The 23,965-nt window shown below is 44.6% G+C and overlaps 1 protein-coding gene across 1 annotated transcript; it reads left to right on the forward strand.

The window, feature by feature from the left end:
* The first annotated feature begins 1,415 nt into the window (after positions 1 to 1,415).
* Positions 1,416 to 22,995, forward strand: LOC120997049 (WAP four-disulfide core domain protein 3-like). The gene is made up of 7 exons (XM_040426952.1): positions 1,416 to 1,568; positions 4,837 to 4,992; positions 7,549 to 7,698; positions 18,598 to 18,735; positions 19,438 to 19,584; positions 20,846 to 20,989; positions 22,948 to 22,995. Exons 1-7 carry the CDS (start codon positions 1,481 to 1,483, stop codon positions 22,956 to 22,958), a joined length of 834 nt encoding a protein of 277 aa, XP_040282886.1. The 5' UTR covers positions 1,416 to 1,480; the 3' UTR covers positions 22,959 to 22,995.
* Positions 22,996 to 23,965: the final 970 nt, after the last annotated feature.

Consider the following 23,965-nt stretch of genomic DNA (forward strand, 5'->3'; position numbering starts at 1 on the left):
CGAACGCGAACAAACGATGTTCGCCAGGAACTATTCGCCAGAGAATAGTTCGGGACATCTCTACTTGTAACATCTGTCCCTATGCTCAGGTCACAGGAGATCTCATGAGATAAGGTTTTTATAGGGCTGTGACATCACAGGGGATGTAACTTAATACAAACGAACCAAGACACGTGTCAATGACTATAACAGAAGCCTCAATGTACTGAAATTAATCAGTGGGTGTGAACCCACTGCACCACTGACTAGCAATACTCTGGAGGGGCGTAACTAAGCAGCTACCTGGTCTTCACTAGAGCCTCAGGTGGTGAGGATAGGCTTGGGCGTAAACCGAGTCAGTGGCAGCAGGATCAGGCGGTCGAAGAGATACCAGACAAGGTACCGACTGTACATTGAGTCCATAGACAGGCAGGAAGAATGGAACAGAGACAGAAGCAGGTACCTGCGCCCCAAGCAATAGAAGCAAGGCGGCCCCAGGAAGAGCTGCACAGAGACAGAGAATGGGCATTCCCCCTCCGGGGAACACAGGAACCCTCTTCCGAAGGCACACATGGACAGACATGAACGGAACACCAGAAGCAGTAAGGACTGCCAGACAGACAATATCAGGAACATAGATCAGATGCAGATAAGCTCTGCTAGGCTATACAGATACAGGACAGATACAAGGCAAGATACAAGGCCAGAAGACAAAAATACTGAACCAGGCGGAACACACCCATGTGTAGATGGTAAGACCCCTTGGGTCAGCAGCAAAGGACAAAACCTGGCAAGACAAACGTAGACAGGACAGACTACACAGAGCAGCAGGTTGAAACACCCACAAGAAAAGACAGAACAGACTGACGACAACACTCCAAGCTCAAAGGCGGAAATAGCAGCCTATTAAGCGCACCTGAAAGGACCCAACCAGGAACCGACCAAGGGAGGTTAAACCCATCAGAACCAAACAGGAGGGTACTAAATCAGGTCAGGGGTAACAAGAAACAACAGCATACCACCAGCCTGACATAGCCACAGGGAGACGATATAGCCAAAGGGGGTACACACACACAAGGCCAGGTTCACACTAGATACTGCAGCCAGCACGCAGCCAAAAGCAACTAGCCTACACGGAATCACCTGCAGCCAGTATGCAAAAGGCATGTAGCCAGCGTGCACGGCAAACCACGTCACGATGAACCGCACTGTGACACAAGGCTTGCCAAATTTCACAACTTCTTACATTGGCTTTTGAGTGACCTTTTTTTCAGACAACATTTAATATAAACATAACACGGAAATAATTACGTATCTGACATTTTACACCCTGAAGCCATTTGGCAATGATGCAGTAAAGAAGATCATTAGAACATCTTGTGAAATTCTCCATTGTATCTGAACTGGTTCTGCAATGTTCCTTCCTTCCTCCTTCCTTGTGTGATCTGCATAAATATGCAGCATCTAATGAATATTTTAACAAGGTCTCCAGCAGTCAGACATGTCTCCAGTGACCTGCCTCATCCTACTGCTCACCTTCAGCTATGTGAGCTCTGGCACATTACCTGAAAAGATAAAACCCCCACGTGGTGAGTAACCAAACTCAATGTAGAACCTCTGGGCTTCATATTGAAAGGTTGAAAATTAATCTATAAACATATTAATTATTTATGGAAGATATGATTTCTACGTTGTGTTAAAGATGAATGAATCCATTGTAGATTAATGTTTGTTTGTTTTTTAAATTCTCAAAAAATTATCTGACAAACAAATTTTTCATTTTTTATTTGTTACAATACTGTGCACATGTGCTCACAAGGGACTCTCCATAATCAGAAAGGGTACTCCTTAGACAATGCATATACAGTATATTGTTGAAAAATAGTGTATTGATCTCTCTCTCTCTCTCTCTCTCTCTCTCTCTGCGTATAACATGACGCTGGGAGAAAGTGTGGAGGGAGGGCTTGTCCTGACAGATTAATCAGCATTTTTACTGCAAGAACACTTATTATTATACCTATGTTATTAACCGCATTGTATATTACTGCAAGATACTGTTCAGTGTTAGAATAAAAATATTTTTTCTGCAATAATGCCTCCCATTTTTATGAACATATCGAATTTCTGCAAAATGCAACATTTATACTGAAAACACATTTACTGCAAAAGCTGCATTATTGCCATTGTAAATTGTCAATACCAGTGTGTAGTGTGTTTGTAGAAGTGAGGGGGGGGGGCATTTAATTGAGCCTCTATCTTTAAATTAAAGATTGTTATTTTATTACTGCTGTTTAATAATCTGTGTACCAAACCCATCACTGTAAATTTATTGGCCTCATAATAAAATGTCTGTTAAATGGAAATGTGACACTTGAAAGACCAATACCTCATTATCCGATGAGTCAACATGTGGGTAGTAGTGCAAACAACAGTAACATTTGTAGTAGTACGCAACTGTTCTCCTTGGCTTCCAATCGTTGCCACATTATTATTGAGGACAAAGAAGAGGAGATTGTGGACTGGATGGCTTACTCCTCCTTTCAGTCACAGCAGCATGATGTGGAGGACACCACTGAGTCTGACATTTAGACTTAGAGCAGGGTCACAGCTCATCACAAAACCCTCTCAAGATTGCTCACTGAAATGTAGCCAATTTCATTCCACCCAATTTGCTCATTCAGACGGAACTCAGAAGTGCAGAGAAGTGGTAGGACCTTAGTGATATCACCATGTGGTCGGAGCTCTTGTGCTGTGTGTATGTGACATTAGTGGTTTCCCTGTGTATGTTGTCAAATACTAAGAGTTGTGGTTGTTTCCTTCTCCCCTCCTGTAATGTCTCTTAATAGAAGATAATAGCCTAGAAATGCTGGGAGTTGTAGTTCTTTCCTATTATACCCCTCTCTATGTAATGTTTAACAGTCTGGACATGCTGAGAGTTGTAGTTCTTTCCTCTTATACTCCTCTCTATAAATGTGCACTGATGACCCATAATGACAATCTAGACATGCTGGGATTTGTAGTATTCTCCTCTTATACTCCTCTCCCTATAATGTCCCCTGTTGCTCCATAACAACATCTGTATACATTTGAGTAATAATGACTGCCACTAGAGAGGCAGATCTGATAGATTCCTTACAGATGGGGAAGGTTTCTGTCAGAACATACATTTTATCTCTCTGTCATTACAAACCCTTGCCTGAGTCATAGCTGTATCTATTTGAGTGGGTATTTATCTTGTTAGATATAGTATTTTTCAGTCTCTGTTACAGCTTCATATGGTGGTAACACAGCTTTCCCAGGAATCTGAAAAGCAAATCTGCCTGGCTCTTGCACTATTTAGGAGTGGTGAGGGGGATTTATTTTGTTAGATACAGTATTTTTCAGTCTCTGTTACAGCTTCATATGGTGGTAGCACGGCTTTCCCAGGAATCTGAAAAGCAAATCTGCCTAGCTCTTGCACTATTTAGGAGTGGTAAGGGGGATTTATTTTGTTAGATACAGTATTTTTTAGTCTCTGTTACAGCCTCATATGGTGGTAACTCGGCTTTCCCAGGATTCTGAAAGGCAAATCTGCCTAGCTGTTGCACTATTTAGGAGTGGTTAGGGGGATTTATCTTGTTAGATTTAGTATTCTTTAGTCTCTGTTAAAGCTTCATATGGTGGTAACCCAGCTTTCCCAGGAACCTGAAAGGCAAATCTTCCTAGTTGTTACACTATTTAGGAGTGGTGAGGGGGATTTATCTTTGTCGCATTTGTTTTCTGCAGTCTATAACAGTTCCACATGGTTGTGACCAAATATAATTTGTACTATTACTAACAAAGAGATCCCTTTCAACAAAATGGTTACTCTCACTGTGTGCGACAAAAGTTATTCACACTAAATTCAGCCCTCTCCTCCTATGCTTCCTGCCTCACATTCACTAGCATAGGAGGGGGAGAAGAAGGGGTAATACAAATCCATCATGGCAGGAAGGTGGTTAACATGAATTAACGTCATAATTCTACCATCACCGTCAGCTGTTTTATATGGTCGTCTTCTGCTCAGCCAGGGTCTCTGATAATTCCAATCAATGGTGCCTAAACTCCCGTCATCCCCCATCAGCACCTTTGCTACGTGATCACAGAGTTTTTAAGGGTTGTTATAGCAGTCAGGGCCCAACAAATGCCCCCAGGTGTGCAAGAGATACTATCAGATACTACTTAGGCAGGGTCTAAAAGAATGCTTTAAAACAAAAACAAAGAAACAATGACCATTTAAGGGGTCGTCTCACGTCAGGTAATGACATTTATTATGTAGAGGATGTTAATATGAGGCTCTTACTAATGTATTGTGATTCTCCATATTGTCTCCTCTGCTGGCTGGATTCATTTTTCCATCACATTATACACTGCTCGTTTCCATGGCTATGACCACCCTGCAATCCAGCAGTGGAGGCCGTGCTTGCACACTGTAGGAAAAAATATCTGCCTATGCTCACTCCCATTGTCCTGGCCACCAGAAAGGTTGGTGCCATTGCCTATATGGTGCAAGCAGGACCACCAATGATGGAATATAGGGTGGTTGTAACCCCTGGACAAGAGCACTGTATAATGTGATGGAAAAATAAATCCAACCAGCAAAGGAGGCAATATGGAGAATCACTTCACAGTACATTAGTAAGTGCCTTGTATTAACTGTGTCTACCTGTTGAATGCTGATGTGAGACAACCCCTTTAAGGATGTATTAACCTATTTTGTTTCTAATTATTATAATTACAGTAATATTACTACACCTCTGACATTCCTGGTTGCCTGTGTCCTGTGTCTTCTTCTAGTTCTTGTACTTTCTTTCTTATACATCATTTTTGAACTTTTAGAGAAGCCGGGGACTTGTCCTGCAGATGTGGACTACCCGACGTGTAAAACTCCACCCAATCCGGACTCAATACTTTGTTTCTCAGACCATGATTGTGAGGGGGAGAAGAAATGCTGCTTCTCAGGATGTATAAATCAATGCTTGATCCCTCTAAAAGGTAAATGGGGTGAGGTGGAAATCATGACATTAATGACTGCGGGGAGTCTTCTCAGGAGAAGGGGGTAACAGTAAGTAGTAGGGGCCACTGGGGAAGAATTGGCTCTCAATACAGTTACTATTGAAGACCACGTGGGGCTTACTGGAGAGTATTACCATTACAATTAGGAACCACAGTGGACTGTATTGGAGGAGACTATTGGAGACCACATGGGTCAGCATTGGGCAGACTAGATGGGCCAAATGGTTCTTATCTGCCGACACATTCTATGTTTCTATGTTTCTATTAGAGGGGATTAACATTTCTGATTGAAATCACAGGGGTCAGCTACTAGTGGAGACCATAGGGGGAGAATTAGGATTGACCCTCATTACCAGTGTATGCTACTGGAAGGGATCACAGCTAGTATAGTAGTATTGCAGTAAATCACAGTTAGGCTTCATGCACACGACCGTATGTATGTTGCGGTCCGCAAAAACAATCAGCAAAAAATACGGATGACGTCCATGTGCATTGCATATTTTGCGGAACGGAACAGCTGGCCTCTAATAGAACAGTCCTATCCTATAGGACATGTTCTATTTTTTTGTGAAACAAAAATACGGACATACGGAATCGGAATGCACACGGAGTAACTTCCATTTTTTTTGTGGACCCATTGAAATGAATGGTTCCGCATACGGTCCACCCAAAAAAACGGAAAGGACACGGAAAGAAAATACGTTTGTGTGCATGAGCCCTTAGAAACCACAGGTGTCAGCACTAGAAGGGATCACCATTATAGCAGATTCTAGTGTAGAGCGTATTGGGCAGTATTGGATTGGAATCAGACCATACATACTAGTGGTGACCACAGCTGGCAGTATTATCAGGGGTCAAAGTTACTAGTGGTGGCCACAGGTGGCAGTATTGGCAGGGGTCATAGTTACTAGTGGTGGCCACAGGTGGCAGGGGTCATAGTTATTAGTGGTGGCCACAGGTGGCAGTATTGGCAGGGGTCATAAATACTAGTGGTGGCCACAGGTCGCAGTATTGGCAGGGGTCATAGTTACTATGGTGGCCACAGGTGGCAGTATTGGCAGGGGTCATAGTTACTAGTATTGGCTACAGGTTGCAGTATTGGCAGGGGTCATAGTTACTAGTGGTGGCCACAGCTGGCAGTATTGGCACGGGTCATAGTTACTAGTGGTGGCCACAGGTGGCAGTATTGGCAGGGGTCATAGTTACTAGTGGTGGCCACAGCTGGCAGTATTGGCAGGGGTCATAGTTAATAGTGGTGGCCACAGGTGGCAGTATTGGCAGGGGTCATAGTTACTAGTGGTGTCCACAGCTGGCAGTATTGGCAGGGGTCATAGTTACTAGTGGTGGCCACAGGTGGCAGTATTGGCAGGGGTCATAGTTACTAGTGGTGGCCACAGGTGGCAGGGGTCATAGTTATTAGTGGTGGCCACAGGTGGCAGTATTGGCAGGGGTCATAAATACTAGTGGTGGCCACAGGTCGCAGTATTGGCAGGGGTCATAGTTACTATGGTGGCCACAGGTGGCAGTATTGGCAGGGGTCATAGTTACTAGTATTGGCTACAGGTGGCAGTATTGGCAGGGGTCATAGTTACTAGTGGTGGCCACAGCTGGCAGTATTGGCACGGGTCATAGTTACTAGTGGTGGCCACAGGTGGCAGTATTGGCAGGGGTCATAGTTACTAGTGGTGTCCACAGCTGGCAGTATTGGCAGGGGTCATAGTTAATAGTGGTGGCCACAGGTGACAGTATTGGATTGGAATCAGATCATACATACTAGTGGTGACCACAGGTGGCAGTATTGGCAGGGGTCATAGTTACTAGTGGTGGCCACAGGTGGCAGTATTGGCAGGCGTCATAGTTATAAGTGGTGACCACAGGGGGCAGTATTGGCAGGCCTCATAGTTATAAGTGGTGACCACAGGTGGCAGTATTGGCAGGGGTCATAATTACTAGTGGTGGCCACAGCTGGCAGTATTGGCAGGCGTCATAGTTACTAGTGGTGGCCACAGCTGGCAGTATTGGCAGGGGTCATAGTTACTAGTGGTGGCCACAGGTGTTAGTATTGGCAGGGGTCATAGTTACTAGTGGTGGCCACAGGTGGCAGTATTGGCAGGGGTCATAGTTACTAGTGGTGGCCACAGGTTGCAGTATTGGCAGGGGTCATAGTTACTAGTGGTGGCCACAGGTGGCAGTATTGGCAGGGGTCATAGTTACTAGTGGTGGCCACAGGTGGCAGTATTGGATGGGGTCATAGTTACTAGTAATGACCACAGGTGGCAGTATTGGCAGTGGTCAGAGTTACTAGTGGTGACCACAGGTGGCAGTATTGGCAGGGGTCATAGTTACTAGTGGTGGCCACAGATGGCAGTATTAGAAGGAATCACAGTTTCTATTAAGGACCACAGGGAGCGGTATTGAAAGCGATGACAGTTCATAATGAGGACCACATGGGGTAGTATTGGTCACAGTTACCAGTGGACATCTACAGGTAATAATTACTATAACACTGATTATCACTATGTTGTCTCTTTGCAGTTAAGAATGATTCCTGTCCATACTTCAACCATTCGATCTGTGTGCATGTCAGGCCTTCACCTTCACAGTGCCACTCAGATGATCAGTGCCAAGGAACCGACCGCTGCTGCTGCTCAGGCTGCAACCGCCAGTGCGTCCCAACAGTGACAGGTGAGGGCAGGGCCGGTTTTAGATAAAATGTGGCCCTGGGCAAAATCAAAAGTGGGGCCCCAAATCTTGTAATAATGTACTAACATCTGCACGCTGATGACCCCAGAATACCCCACATGCCCCCTCCCCTCACAGGAATGAGCTCCCCCCATCACAAAAAGCTACAGCAACTGAGCGGGTGGTCATACAGTGTACCCCAGGACTGCACTTCTCACCACTAGACCTTCCCTCACAGGTAAGTACCTCCACGAGCTCCAGCAGTACGTGCAGAAAGAAAGCTCTGTCCTAGACATATTTGGTATTGTGACCATTAACCCATTCCCAAGATCTGCTGTAAATGTACGCCGCATGTCGGGTGCCCGCTCCGGAGCACAGCGGGCGCCATAGCAACTGGGTGCCTTCTGTTTCATAGAGCAGGCACCCGTGGCCAATGTCCACGATCTGCAGTAATGCTGACCGTGGACATTTAGCTACTCAGGTGCTGTGGTCAAATGCCAGCACTGCATCTAAGAGTGTTAAAAACCAGAAGAGCAGGCTTTCTGTTCAGGCGCACTTTCCCCCAGCGGAGAACGGGGAAAGCACCCTGTTCTAATAATGAGCCTCAGACTGTTCTAGGCTTCCAGGCTTATTGTTAGTATATCCCAGTTCAGACCACTAGATGGCAGCACTGAATTGTGAAATAGTGATTTCTCTCTATATATAAAAAAGGACGTATATATGTATGTATGTGTGTATGTATGTATGTATGTATGTGTGTATGTATGTGTGTATATGTGTATGTATGTATGTATGTGTGTATGTATGTATGTATGTGTGTATATGTGTATGTGTTTGTGTATGTATGTGTGCATGTATGTGAATATATATGTGTCTATGTATGTATGTGTGTATATGTGTATGTATGTATGTATGTGTGTATGTATGTATGTATGTATGTGTGTATGCATGTGTGTATGTATGTGTGTATGTGTGTATATGTGTATGCATGTATGTGTTTGTGTATGTATGTGTGCATGTATGTGAATATATATGTGTCTATGTATGTATGTGTGTATATGTGTATGTGTGTATGTATGTGTATGTATGTGTGTATGTATGTGTGTGTATGTATGTGTGTATGTGTGTATATGTGTTTGTGTATGTATGTGTGCATGTATGTGAATATATATGTGTCTATGTATGTATGTGTGTATATGTGTGTGTATGTATGTATGTGTTTGTGTATGTATGTATATGTGTATGTATGTATGTGTGTATGTGTGTATGTGTGTATGTATGTGTGTATGTGTGCATGTATGTATGTGTGTATGTATGTATGTGTGTATGAGTGTATGTATGTATGTATGTATGTGTGTATGTATGTATGTATGTATGTGTGTATGTATGTATGTGTGTATGTATGTATGTATGTGTGTATGAGTGTATGTATGTATGTATGTATGTATGTGTGTATGTATGTATGTATGTGTGTATGTGTGTGTGTATGTATTTTGGCAATGTGAACATTGAGGTGTGCAGTAAAGTCACAGGGAAGCAGGATAAAAGGGGTGTTGTGTGCACCAGGAGCGTGTCACCAAGGGGCCCGGCCTTGGTGGAGTAAAAGCCCTAGTCCAGGTGTCAACTAAAGTAGTTGGGGGACACCATATAGATAGTGTAGCTGGTTCAGCTATTTCAGGGCGGGCTTTTACTGGGAACAGGCAATGTGTTGGGTGGGTGCCTGTTCCCCATGCTCCAGTTCGGGACTTGAGCCATGCTCAAGTCCAGGGATCCAATTTAATCCTGCTACTGGATCTTGGATGTGTCTCACTCTGGAGTGTCTTGTGAAGCAGAGTCCTGTTGAGGCTCTGTGTGAGTGGTCTCAGCCGGGTGGGCTGAGGGGCCACGAGGCTAGGCGATAGCCTGAACTTTGGGAGACGCGGTGACGCCTGTGAAACAAGGATCACGAGGCCAGATTCGGGAGGACTACTGGGCCACAATCCCCAAAAAAGGTATTGAAGTGTCACAGCCTGGAGGTTGCTGGACTAAATGGCTGAGGAAAGCCGCATTTGTGTTCCATGTGTGAACAGGACTCTCTAGGTGAGTCAGGGATATGCTTATGTGTTTAGTTAGAGCCTAGCCGGGCAAGGGTTTGTTATTTTGTGTGGATGTCACACGTGATAAGTTGAAGCTACGACATCTTAGGCCTCATGCACACGACAGTATTTTTTCACAGTCCGCAAAACGGGGTTCCGTTGTTCCGTGATCCGTCTCCGTTTTTGTTTCCGTGTGTCTTCTTTGATTTTTGGAGGATCACCAGACATGAAGGAAAGTGAAAAAAAATCTAAGTCAAGTTTGTCTTGCAAATGATAGGAAAAAAACGGACGCGGACGACAATCTTGTGTGCCTCCGTGTTTTTTCACGGACCCATTGACTTGAATGGGTCCGCGAACCGTTGTCCGTGAAAAAAATAGGACAGGTCATATTTTTTAAACGGACTGGAAACACGGATCACGGACGCGGATGACAAACAGTGCATTATCCGAGTTTTCAACGGACCCATTGAAAGTCAATGGGTCCGCAGAAAATCACGGAAAACGGAACAACGGACACGGAACACAACAATGGTAGCCTGTGCTTTGCTAAAGTGTCTGAAATAAAGCAAGAGTTTGGACATTATAATCGTGTCTGCGAAGATATCTGTGAGTGTGACCCCCTGAAAAGAGACGATCCCTTACAGTATGTGTGTGTGTGTGTGTGTATGTATGTATGTATGTATGTTCTGCAAAAACTAAAAAACGCAACCATCCATTTCAACGAAACTTGGTATACACATCCCTTGCTACCTGGAAAAAATCTTGCGGGGTCTCAGCTCTCTAGGACGTACCGTTCCAGAGATATTCCCAAAAAATTACCTGCATTAGCCAAAACAAGCCTGCAAGCCTTTCACTTAAATCCTAACTGATATACACGGTCACATATCCCTTATTATCCAATAGAAGCTCGCAGGTCCTACTCCAGGTTGCCATAACAACTGATCACAGGTAGAGTTGAGCGAACCCGAACTGTAAAGTTCGGGTTCGTACCGAACTTTAGGCTTTTCGGCACCCGGACCCGAACCCGAACATTTACTTAAACGTTTGGGTTCGTGTTCGGTGTTCGGCGCTTTCTTGGCGCTTTTTGAAAGGCTGCACAGCAGCCAATCAACAAGCGTCATACTACTTGCCCCAAAAGGCCATCACAGCCATGCCTACTACTGGCATGGCTGTGATTGGCCAACTGCAGCATGTGACCCAGCCTCTATTTAAGCTGGAGTCACATAGCGCTGCACGTCACTCTGCTCGGATTAGTGTAGGGAGAGGCTGCAGCTGCTGTGAGGGAGAGATCAGGGAGAAATCTTATGAAGAACTGCTTTTTTACTCAGCGATCTACAGCAAATGTGTTTTGTGGGTGCAGTGCACAATTTTTTTAAGCCTGCCCTGAGCCAACTACTACTGAAAACGAACTTTTTTTACTTCAGTTTGTCAATATCAATACATAATCGGCAGCCATTTTATGCAACGATAGTGCACCAGCACAGGCTATCTGCATGTCTGCAAGTCCAGAAATACAGCTTTGTGCTTACTGGGGTTAAAAAAAAACTTTTTTTCATATAGTGCACAGCTAGGATTATCGCTGCATGCGTGACTGTGAAATTTAGGCCAGAAATACGGCTTTCTCATACTGGGGCACACAGGGGGGAAAAAAAACCATCTGTTTCATATAGTGCACATCTAGGATTATAGGTGCATAAGTGAGGCCATTTAGGCCAGAAATACAGCTTTTTGCTTACTGGGATGAAAAAACCCTCTGATATACTGCACATCTGGGATAAGACGTGCATAAGTGAGTGTCACATTTAGGCCAGAAATACAGCTTTGGCCTACTGGGGTGAAAAAACTGTCTGATATACTGCACATCTAGGATTAGACGTGCATAAGTGACTGTGAAATTTAGGCCACAAATACAGATTTTTGCTTACTGGGGTGAAAAAACCCTCTGATATATACTGCACATCTGGGATTAGACGTGCATAAGTGAGTGTCACATTTAGGCCAGAAATACGGCTGTCATATAGAGTTTTAAAAAAATAATTGAGTGCAATACCCTACATGAGGGTTTTTATTGGCGGTTAATTATTTTTAACAGACTTAACCACTTTTTACTTTGCTTGGTGAACGCTAACTATGAGGCAAACATCTAATAAGGGACGCGGTCATGGTCGTGGTTTGCACGCTGTGCCATCAGAGCCTGAAGCGAGACGGTAACGTTCTGAACCTTAGCACAACCTGCATGATCAGGCATCTACATGCGAGACACGGGCTGCAGTGGAGCAAGCACCTTCAAAATCAAGAAAGGGCTCAGGCCCCTCCTGCTCCCTCTTCTGCTGCTGCCTCGGCCTCTTTCTCCGCCTCTGGAGGAACGTTGGCACCTGCCGCCCAGCAAAAATGTGCCACCAACAACACCACCTCCGTCACCAAGCATCTCCACCATGTCACACGGAAGCGTTCAGCTCCCCATTTCACAAACCTTTGAGAGAAAGCGTAAATTCCCACCCAGCCACCCTCGATCCCTTGCCCTGAATGCCAGCATTTCTAAACTACTGGCCTTTGAAATGCTGTCATTCAGGCTGGTGGAGACGGACAGCTTCAAACAGCTCATGTCGCTTGCTGTTCCACAGTATGTTGTTCCCAGCCGCCACTACTTCTCCAGGAGAGCTGTGCCTTCCCTGCACTACCAAGTATCCGATAAAATCAAGTGTGCACTGCGGAACGCCATCTGTGGCAAGGTCCACCTAACCACAGATACGTGGACCAGTAAGCATGGCCAGGGACGCTATATCTCCCTAACTGCACACTGGGTAAATGTAGTGGTGGCTGGGCCCCAGGCGGAGAGCTGTTTGGCGTACGTCCTTCCGCCACCAAGGATCGCAGGGCATCATTCTTTGCCTCCTGTTGCCTCCTCTTCCTACTCGGCTTCCTCCTCCTCTTCTTCCACCTCCTCATCCGGTCAGCGACAGACCTTCACCACCAACTTCAGCACAGCACAGGGTAAACGTCAGCAGGCCATTCTGAAACTGATGTGTTTGGGGGACAGGCCCCACACCGCGCAGGAGTTGTGGCGGGGTATAGAACAACAGACCGACGAGTGGTTGCTGCCGGTGAGCCTCAAGCCCGGCCTGGTGGTGTGTGATAATGGGCGAAATCTCGTTGCAGCTCTGGGACTAGCCGGTTTGACGCACATCCCTTGCCTGGCGTATGTGCTGAATTTGGTGGGTGGTGCAGAAATTCATTCACAACTACCCCGACATGTCAGAGCTGCTGCATAAAGTGCGGGCCGTCTGTGTGCGCTTCCGGCGTTCTCATCCTGCCGCCGCTCGGCTGTCTGCTCTACAGCGTAACTTCGGCCTTCCCGCTCACCGCCTCATATGCGACGTGCCCACCAGGTGGAACTCCACCTTGCACATGCTGGACAGACTGTGCGAGCAGCAGCAGGCCATCGTGGAGTTTCAGCTGCAGCACGCACGGGTCAGTCGCACTGCGGATCAGACACACTTCACCACCAATGACTGGGCCTCCATGCGAGACCTGTGTGCCCTGTTGCGCTGTTTCAAGTACTCCACCAACATGGCCAGTGGCAATGACGCCATTATCAGTGTTACAATACCACTTCTATGTCTCCTTGAGAAAACACTTAGGGCGATGATGGAAGAGGATGTGGCCCAGGACGAGGAGGAGGAGGAGGAAGAGGGGTCATCTCTAACACTTTCAGGCCAGTCTTTTAGAAGTGGCTCAGAGGAAGATTTTTTGCAACAGCAGAGGCCAGGTACAAATTTGGCCAGCCAGGGCCCACTACTGGAGGACGAGGAGGAGGATGAGGAGGAGGAGGGGGATGGGGATGAAGCATGTTCACAGCGGGGTGGCACCCAACGCAGCTCGGGCCCATCACTGGTGCATGGCTGGGGGGATACGGAGGACGCAGACGATACGCCTCCCACAGAGGACAGCTTATCCTTACCTCTGGGCAGCCTGGCACACATGAGCGACTACATGCTGCAGTGCCTGCGCAATGACTGCAGAGTTGACCACATTTTTACGTGTGCTGACTACTGGGTGGCCACCCTGCTGGATCCCCGTTACAAAGACAATGTGCCGTCCTTAATTCCCTCACTGGAGCGTGATCGGAAGATGCGCGACTACAGGCGCACGCTGGTAGACGCGCTCCTGAGAGCATTCCCGACTGACGCCAAGGGAAAAAGTGGAAGCACAAGGCGAAGGCAGGGGAGGAGGAAGAGGTCGCCAACGCAGCTGTGTCAGCGCCAGCACCTCAGAAGGCAGGGTTAGCATGGCCGACATGTGGAAAAGCTTTGTCACCTCTCTGCAACAACCGGCCCCAACTGCTGATATGGAGCGTGTTAGCAGGAGGCAGCATTTGAACAACATTGTGGAACAGTACCTGTGCACACGACTACACATACTGACTGATGGTTCTGCCCCATTCAACTTCTGGGTCTCCAAATTGTCCACATGGCCAGAGCTTGCCCTGTATGCCTTGGAGGTGCTGGCCTGCCCTGCAACCAGTGTACTCTCTGAACGTGTGTTTAGCACGGCAGGAGGCGTCATTACAGACAGACGCAGCTGTCTGTCCACAGCCAACGTGGACAAGCTCACGTTCATTAAAATAAACCAGGCTTGGATCCCTCAGGACTTGTCTGTACCTTGTGCAGAATAGAGAGTTCTAACAGCCTCAATCATCCATCCTTGTACTCAAGTGCACTTATTCCTTTTTTTTTTTTATATGTCCCAATATTTTGGGGGATACCCCTATGTAAAAATGCAAAATAACACACATCTGTCTTGGCTACCTATTCCTCCTTCGCCCGCCGCTTCCACCTAGACCTCCACGTGAGCTTACACGGCCACATCCACCTATTCACCGCCTCCTCAACCTCTTCCACCTACATCCTTCCTAATTTTTATTTTTTAAGGTCTTTTATGTTTTTTAAATTCATTTCCCTATCCACATTTGTTTGCAGAGCATTTGCCATCCTCTTAAGCACATTTTGCTGCCTTTTGCATCCCTCTAGCTCTTTCCATGACATTTATACAGCCATTCTAGTGCTCAAAAGTTCGGGTCCCCATTGACTTCAATGGGGTTTGGGTTCAGGGTCAAGTTCGGGTCCCGAACCCCAATTTTTTTTTCAAGTTCGGCCGAACCTGCCGAACCTGAACATCCAGGTGTCCGCTCAACTCTAATCACAGGTTTTAGCAGTTCGCATGTCCTTAAATATTCAATCATATGATGTATGACGGCAGAACTACACTGCTACATGCATGGGGGGCAAGGGTCACTATTAAACGGACGGGCACTGTGGAGTTCACTTTTAAAGGGGCGGGCACAGTGGAGTTCACTGTTAAAAGGCCTGGGCACCGTGGAGGTCACTGTTAAAGGGGTGGCCATTGTGAAAGTCACTGTTAAAGGGGCGGTCACCAAAGTCACTGTTAAAGTAGTGGTCACCGTTAAACGGGCGGCCACTGTGAAAGTCACTGTTAAAGGGGTGGCCACTATGAAAGTCACTGCTGATGGGGCGGCCATTGTGAAAGTCACTGTTAAAGGGGCGGTCATCAATAAAGGGGCAGCCACTGTGAAAGTCACTGTTAAAGGGGCGGCCACTATGAAAGTCACTGTTAAAGGGGCAGTCACTGTTAAAGGGGCAGTCACTGTTAAAGGGGCGGCCACTATGAAAGTCACTGTTAAACGGGCGGTCACCGTTAAAATGGCTGCCACTGTGAAAGTCACTTTTAAAGGGGCGGTCACTGTTAAAGGGGTGGTCACTGTGAAAGGACAGTCACAGTTAAAGAGGTGGTCACTGTGAAATTTACTGTTAAAGGGGCGGTCACTGTTAAAGGAGTGGCCATTGTGAAAGTCACTGTTATTTAATATTAAATTGCAATAAATAAATATCCGGGCCACGCCGGGTCATCAGCTAGTGCAGAAAAAAGGAGAAATGTCCCTTAGGCCTCATGCACATAGCCATTATGCGGCTGTTCTGTGCATTGGGGACCGCAACGTCCATAATGTGGCCGGGACGGATCGAGACCGAGTGTGGAGGCACGGACAGAAACACCACGGAAGCACTACATAGTGCTTCCGTGGGATTCCGTGCCTCCGTTTCCGCACCTCAGCTCCAGATTGCAGACCCATTCAAGTGAATGGGTCTGCATCCATGAGGCAGGGAGCACACGGCCGGCGCCCTCATATTGTGGACCCGCTGTTTGCGGGCTGCAATACGGCCACAGCCGAGCGACGGCCGTGTGCATGAGGCATAATTCTGTATGAATTGCATGATTCACTTGGTGAACTAACAAAAAGTAAAAAAATCAGTTATGAAAAAATAAAAAATTCTAAATTCAAATCACCTTTCCTCAAAATCCCAAAATAAAAATAAATAAAAAAACATCATGCAAAAATGCCCGCACTATTAAAATATAAAAAATCTAGCCCATATGGTGAATGGCGTAACAGAAAAAATTTAAATATCCGATTCACAGTTTTTTTTTATCACTATATTTCTCAAATTGAATAAAAATGATCAAAAAGTCATACACACCCCAAAATGGTATTGGTATGGTATAGTCAAAAACTACATATTGTTCTGCAAAAAATGAGTCCCCCACACAAAGTTATGGGGTTCAGAATATAGCGATGAAAAGAAAAAATTTATTTATTCCAAAGTTTTGTTTTTTTTTCATATTAAATCGTAAGAAAATCTATACATATGTGGTATCGAATTCATACTGACCTGGAGAATGAAGAGCACAAGTCAGTTTTACTGCATAGCGAACACTGAAAAATAAATAAATTAATTAATTAAGAAACTGTGGCGGAATTGCATTTTTTTTCCAATTCCACCCCATTTGGAATTTTTTTCCTGCTTCCCACTACATCCTATGTAATTTTAAATGATGGCATTAGAAAGTGCAACAAGCCCTCATATGACTATGTAAATGGTAAAATAAAAAAGTTATGTTTCTGGGAAGGCAGGGAGTGAAAAACCAAAACACAAAAAATGGAAAATCGCTACATCAGGAAAGGGTTAATGAGCATATGACCAGTGATGGCACAAACCTCCTTCTAACAAATCCATTCTAGATTCTACACCAGCGCAGCATTGTGGTAAGAATGAGGAGGCGGCACTAGGCTCGCTCTCCTCGCAGAACGTCCGGACATTTTGAGCACTGACTGAGGCTGAACTATAGAGGTCCTGAGTGGGGGTGCTGTTAGGATTGCCACCTTTCCCAACAAAAAATACATTGAAGAGGTCCGGAGCCCTGAATCCCTCATGTTTAATCAGCTGCCTGTGGCTCGCTCCGTTCAGCAGCACTGAACCATAGGGCCCCTTAGAGGGTGGTGGGGGGGGCCTGGGCAATTTTCCAGTTTGCCCCCTCACCAGTGGCGTACATAGAGAAGTAAGGGCCCCCACACAGGCCAGAAGAGTTTCTGCCTAAACCCTTTTCAATGACCCTTGGGTCATTTTTCCACTGCCTCATTTGCTAAAAGTTGTTCCTTTAGAGGGTAGAGTCCTGACCAAGTTTTCACCTTCAGTAGAAGAGGAAATATAATCCCAACTAAGACTGGGCCCCCTCTTGCTCTGGGCCCCAAGGCAGTCGCATGGTCTGCCGCTATGGTAGTCATGCCCCTTACCCCCTAATGCTGGCCCTGGGTGAGGGATATGGCTATTGTGATGTGATTTTAAACATTGGTGGGTCTGTATCAAGCTTGAAAGCCCCTGGGCAAAAATAAAAATGTTCGGGCCACCTTCTTGGTAACAGTGTGATACTCCCATGCTGGTAGGAGTATCTATGAAGGGTTCGATAAAACTAAGGATCAGGTCACACCATATGATTGTTGTTCTTTTATTTCCATAGGTTTCTATGTAACTTGACTTCCTCATATTGGGTTTTTGATCTCATCTAACACAAGGGCAATTATTTCATACAATGGTTCCTTCTCCAAAGCTCTAGTCCTTGCCTTAGCTCATCATAGTTGTGCTCCATTGTATAGTCTCTAGTAGACTATAGAACTTAAAGTGTGCTTGCCATTTGTGTATACATGAGTAATAGCACTATGTATGACCATTATATGACTTGTTTCTGGCATTTTTTAGCAGTTTTCCACCTACAGGATCCATGGACTACTAATAGGTGGAGATGTATCATTCTCTGTGTGCCTAAGAAAGTGGTGACTTTTAACTGTGACTTTTAAAAAAAATTCACATCTGACACTTTTCGCTGTCCTTGCCACTTCTCTGAAAGAGGACTTGGCAAGGGCAGCGAAGGGGACGTGGCCAGCCGCTGCAACAAGTTTATGTTCATGTATGCCAGTTTTCTGGCCTAAATAAAGCCAGAAATATACGGCAGATCTGAGCTATCAAAGATTTCTGGTAAAGAGCACAGACTGCAGGAGAATGGTTTGAGCGTGATAGCAAGCACAGCCACTATACAATGCTCACAGGAGTGCCGGTGTCTTCTCAAACTGCTGATCGGTGGGTTCTCGGGTGCCAGACACTCACCGATCAGATACTGATGATCTATCCAGAGGATAGGTCAACAGTATCAAAGTCTTGGAAAACCCCTTTAAAGCTTCACCATACCTGTAGAGCCACAATTTGCAACAGACATTGCACATATGAGAATTGCTGAGATCTTCCAGGGGGCCACCAGTCAGGTAGGTGATTTGCCCTAATAGTATGATATATGACAGTGATATCCAGCATCAAGTTGTCTCAGTATCCAGATGAAGATGCAAGATGTTCAGAGCATGAGTCTGAGTCTATTATAAGGAGTCTGAACTCAAGTCACCTTTTTCTTCTTCATGTTGTAGTGAAGCCTGGACAATGCCCAGCTCCAAAGAAGATATGTTTCGAACTTGACTCTGCACAGTGTACAACTGACAGCAACTGCATCGGGAATAATAAGTGCTGTGACCAGTGTGGACTAAAATGTGTGACACCAGAACAGGGTAATGGCAATATTTATAACTATGTTGGAAGTGATCGCCATATAACCAAGCAGATACAACCAGATACACAAATTACCAGATCTAGCCAGGAATGACTGCCAACGTCACCACAGGATAGATTATTTTTCCTTTGTTTTAATGAGATAGAATCTGGAGGTACCTAGTTGGAACAATGGACCACCCCTCCAGTTTTGTAACTTTGCAATACACTACCTATATTCACTGTCAACCTCCAGCAACAACCACGTAACACTCTCCATCATGGCCTTCTGTTATCTGAAGTTGTTCTTGGTGGTTTTTCTTCTCTTCATTACCTTCTTGTACAAGTACTAGCATTGCAAGTGCTTGTTTCTCTCTAGTGCTTCAGTTTGAGGTCCCCCTGCATGTCAATTTGCATATTGATACCCTGTATATGGAAAAGAAAGGGGGGTGGCTACACATTATGGCAGCCTAGTCAGAGTCAATGCTGATAACAGAGGTCATACACCGGCCAGACTGAAATATGAATATGTCATGTGAGTGCAGAGGCTGCAAGGCAGCTGGTGGTAGTCATTTACAGATGGTGACCAGGCTGCCCTATATACTGGTCTGAACTCTGTCTGTCCGTACTAGCATAGTTACAGGGGTGATGGCCTGCTTGAGATCGACAGTCAGTGGTTGTGCATGTACACAGATGATATGTCCTGTATCTTGTATCCACAGAACATGATGGAGTGTGTCCCAAAAGCATCGAGAACTTGTCCTGCCTCACCTTCTATAAGACCTTGTGTAACCGAGACTCTGACTGCTCGCTGGAGCAAAAATGCTGTCTGTCTGAGGGCACCTTGCAGTGCCAGTCAGTTAAGAATGGTAAATATGAGATTTTACATCTTAAATCATGATTTTTATATTAAACCAGGTGAACCAAAGCCAGAAATCTGCTCCGGAGAACTACATATACAGGTCCAGCAGGAAGAGCTATAACATTGCTATGTGGTGTCTATGGTTCTCAACAGAAAATTGTAGATATCACATTGGAAGCAAGAACCAGTTGAACAACAAACAGCTTGGCTAAACCTGAACAGCAAACCCTTTTGGCAAAATTTCCCCCATTATTGACAGGAAACATACAGTTGAAAAGCAGGATGAGCTCTTCACCATCCTGTACCTTTGATGGACTGCACTTTGGTTGGCCATACACATTAGACTGATGTCATGTCGACTGAACCCAACTATTTGGGATGGACCGATCCATCAACTAATGTTCATGGGGCACCCTGATTCTTCCCCGACTGAAGCTGTTGGGGGAGATTAGAACTGGTTAAGTCTAAATGCTTTTGGTCTTGGTGAGGTAGGCCATCTACATAGGTGTTTGGCAGTAGCTCTCTTCCTAGTGAGAACACAAGCAGGCTGTGTGATTATACTAGAAATTATGATACTGGGTGATAGTGGAAAGCTTTAAGATATCTTGTGCTACAAGCCCCACCAAATATAAGTTCCACCATGCCCTTTAATATACCCAACTTATTTTGCTTTGGATGGAGCTATATATTATAGAGTGTCTCCTACTGAAAGAGTTGGGAACTCTATACAGATATACCATCATATTTAATGCCCATTTGATTTTGGAACTCTTGTTTTGAAAGCTGGTCCCTGTCATCTCCATGTGTTCCTGGCAACAACCATCCCAATAATCAGTATCCAAAATGAGTAGATCTGCTGGAGACCCATTATCATAGCATGAAACAGCTACAGGGGTCACTGGGGCTTTACTGGGTGTCTGTTCTCCAGGGAAGTCTTTCTCTAGGTGTGTAAGACTCTTGATATCTAAAAGCACCTCAAGACAACCAAATAAGGACATAACTGAGCTAAAGACAGGAAAAAAGGGGTTTGGCACTAAGCTCTTTTGTCCTGCATTGGAAGGAGTGGCCAGCCCATTGCAATGCCAGAAGGGTGCAAAACAACTTATAGTTTTGGATTGTGTCCCAACACAAAATGACATCTTCTGCTGGAGAGCAGCTCAAGCTCTCTGGTATATACTATTGTTACATGAGTATTAGACGTTGAAATATTGGATGTTATTGACATCATTTTGCAGTGTTTGTGTTATCATTTATATCATTAACGACAGAAAAATCTGGATCTTGTCCTATTCCGAGCACCGAGTGCAAGACTTCTCTTCCCGAACTTCTGTGTACCTCTGACAGAGACTGTCCTGGAGACAAGAAGTGCTGCACCTCTGCATGTGGCCAGACCTGCAAAGACTCCCTTCCAGGTAAATGGCAATGAGTTATCATACATGTGCAAAGAAAATAACTGGAGGAGATGAACAAATCTATAAAAATTCTCTTTTTAATCGGATGTCTAATATGTGAATCTCTCAGTGAGTCTCAAAAGGGATAACCTAAAGCTCCTGTGCCCGTCTACCATGTATTGGCAAGGCTAATTTCACACCAGCATTTTTGCTGGTTCCGTCATGGATCAGCAAAAACTCTTCCGTCATGATAGTACAACCGTTTGCATCTGTTATGAACGAATCCTGTTGTATAATCTTTAACATAGCAATGACTGATCCGTCATGAACACCACTACAAGTCAATGGGGGACAGATCAGTTTTCTATTGCGTCCGAGAAAACCAGACGGATCCGTCAAGACTCACAATGTAAGTCAATGGAGACGGATCTGTCTTGCTCCGCACCACATCACAGACAGAAAAACTGTCTGCGATGGGGACGCAACCAAATGGAATGGAATGCATTCTGGTGCATTCCGTTTCATTCAGTTTTGTCCCCATCGACAATGAATGGGGTCAAAACGGAAATGTTTTCCCCCACTATTGAGATCCCATGACAGATCTCAAAAGTGGGAAGGGAAAGCACAGATGTGAAAGTAGCCTTATAATACTGGTGTCTTCTATTGTGGCAGAAAGGTCTTTTTAGGTAAAAAATAAAAACAGGCACTCACCAACTGGTATGTCTATAGTAGAATATTTATATAATAGAATGTATAATAAAATATCACATAAAAATTATAAAACATATACAATATATCATAAATTGAATACACTGAGATTGGTCTATCTGTAATTGACAATGAGGTTCAAAAATTGGTTGCTGACATCAATATATAAATATTATAAGTGAATAAATTATGCAAAATAGGTTGTGATAATAATGTGTAAAAAATGTGAAAATTCATAAAAGTGAATAAAGTGAAACATATATCATATATTAGCTGTGTCCATATAAAATTGTGTCCATATAAAATTGTTGCAGCAACTAAATAATTTCCCTACATAAAGTTCAGTCCAGTATATAATAGCGCTATTGTAGCAAAGTGACAAATATGTATCAGCACACAGAGTCCGCACTCCAGGTTCAATGATATAGGTAGTGATCGGGTTATAAGAATGGGGCGTCCCCCTCACTGTAAACCCTCTTACCTTGCCTTTCAGAATGCTTGTCACTGTGTAATTTCTGCTGCCGATGATAGCTAAATCCTTTGTACCACTCGATATGAGATCCGCTGTTTAGGATTTTAGATTTCCCGCTTGTTGCTCTCCGGTCTCGGCGTTCCACGTGATGTCAGTGCGTGTCACCTTCCAGGAAGGTGGACACAGCTAATATATGATATATGTTTCACTTTATTCACTTTTATGAATTTTCACATTTTTTACACATTATTATCACAACCTATTTTGCATAATTTATTCACTTATAATATTTATATATTGATGTCAGCAACCAATTTTTGAACCTCATTGTCAATTACAGATAGACCAATCTCAGTGTATTCAATTTATGATATATTGTATATGTTTTATAATTTTTATGTGATATTTTATTATACATTCTATTATATAAATATTCTACTATAGACATACCAGTTGGTGAGTGCCTGTTTTTATTTTTTACCTTTATTTACGCAATTGTAATATATTGTTTTATTGGATGATCAGGTGAAACATCCTAAAAACAGAGCACCTTGACCACACTAACAGACACGGGTGAGCCACGATATACTTGTATTTTTCAGAAAGGTCTTTTTGTCTCCTTAATTACCAAGGATTGGGCTTGACTGCTATCTCTGCACCTGCTATATTTAACCCCTGTCCACTATCTCCAGAATATGTGCACCCTGGACCTCTTGAAATTAAGTCTCCTTCTTTACATGGCCTTCAAGTCTTCTGATCGTTGGAAGCCACCTCAACTTTCTCCTTCTCTACATTGCAGAGCTATCCTAACCCTGAGTGTCCCCCCAGGAAGAGCTGTGATGTTGGCTGCGAAATTGGTTGTGTGGAGGTGTAAAGTCTTCACTTCATGAAGAAGTGGATTATGGGAATGGACGCCATGTAAGGGATTTCTCCACAAACATGTGCCACATGACATGCAATAAATCTTAATTATATCAACCTTTCTGGTTATTGTGCTTTGACCCTGAGACGAACATGGAGGGGAAGATAAACCTGCCTGGGGTTTTCATGTAACTTGAATTATTAGAAGAGCAGAATAAAATAAGTGAATGCAGAACTATTCACACCCCTCACTCTGCCCCCTAAATCCTGACTGTGACAGGCGATAGATATCACTAGGGCAGTGAGTACAGTATTACATCAGTATCTGGAAGAACCAATTGTGGTTCCTTCAAAACCAGTATCATGAGCTGTTAGTGCAAATCTTTGACCAGATTATTGAAAAGTCCCAGTCATGGGATGGATATTAGTAGAGTAAAATCATTAGAGAATGAAAAAAGCACAGAAGGTCAGGGAGACACCACTCTATTATCCCTATCCCTATCTAAGTCATGGAAGAGTGGGGTAGAGTGGTTTCTCTGCAGCAGATGACTGTGAACTTGTGAAGGGAAAGGGTAAAATGAATAAAGAGTCCCGGAGAAAACATTGGTGCAGTTCACAGGAGAACATTAAGCAATTACCCTCAAAGCCTGAAGAACCAGAGCAAAGTCTAAGGCCCCTTTCACACGGGCGAGTTTTCCGCGCGGGTGCGATGTGTGAGGTGAACGCATTGCACCCGCACTGAATCCGGACCCATTCATTTCTATGGGGCTGTGCACATGGTTATAAGGGAAAATAGTAGCATTCTTAATACAGAATGCATAGTACAATAGCGCTGGAGGGGTTAAAAAAAATAAAAAAATAATTTAACTCACCTTAATCCACTTGATCGCACAGCCCGGCTGCTCTTCTGTCTTCTTCTTTGCTGTGTACAGGAAAAGGACCTGTGGTGACGTCAC

This window comes from Bufo bufo, chromosome 4 (genome assembly GCF_905171765.1).
Source record: "Bufo bufo chromosome 4, aBufBuf1.1, whole genome shotgun sequence".
NCBI classification, from domain to species: domain Eukaryota; kingdom Metazoa; phylum Chordata; class Amphibia; order Anura; family Bufonidae; genus Bufo; species Bufo bufo.

Excerpts from the sequence above, each read along its gene's own strand:
- LOC120997049 (XM_040426952.1), top strand. The coding sequence starts at position 1,481 with ATGTCTCCAGTGACCTGCCTCATCCTACTGCTCACCTTCAGCTATGTG. Across the intron at positions 1,569-4,836 it reads AAAGATAAAACCCCCACGTG|AGAAGCCGGGGACTTGTCCT; the intron begins GTGAGTAACCAA and ends TTGAACTTTTAG. Across the intron at positions 19,585-20,845 it reads GTGCCAGTCAGTTAAGAATG|AAAAATCTGGATCTTGTCCT; the intron begins GTAAATATGAGA and ends CATTAACGACAG.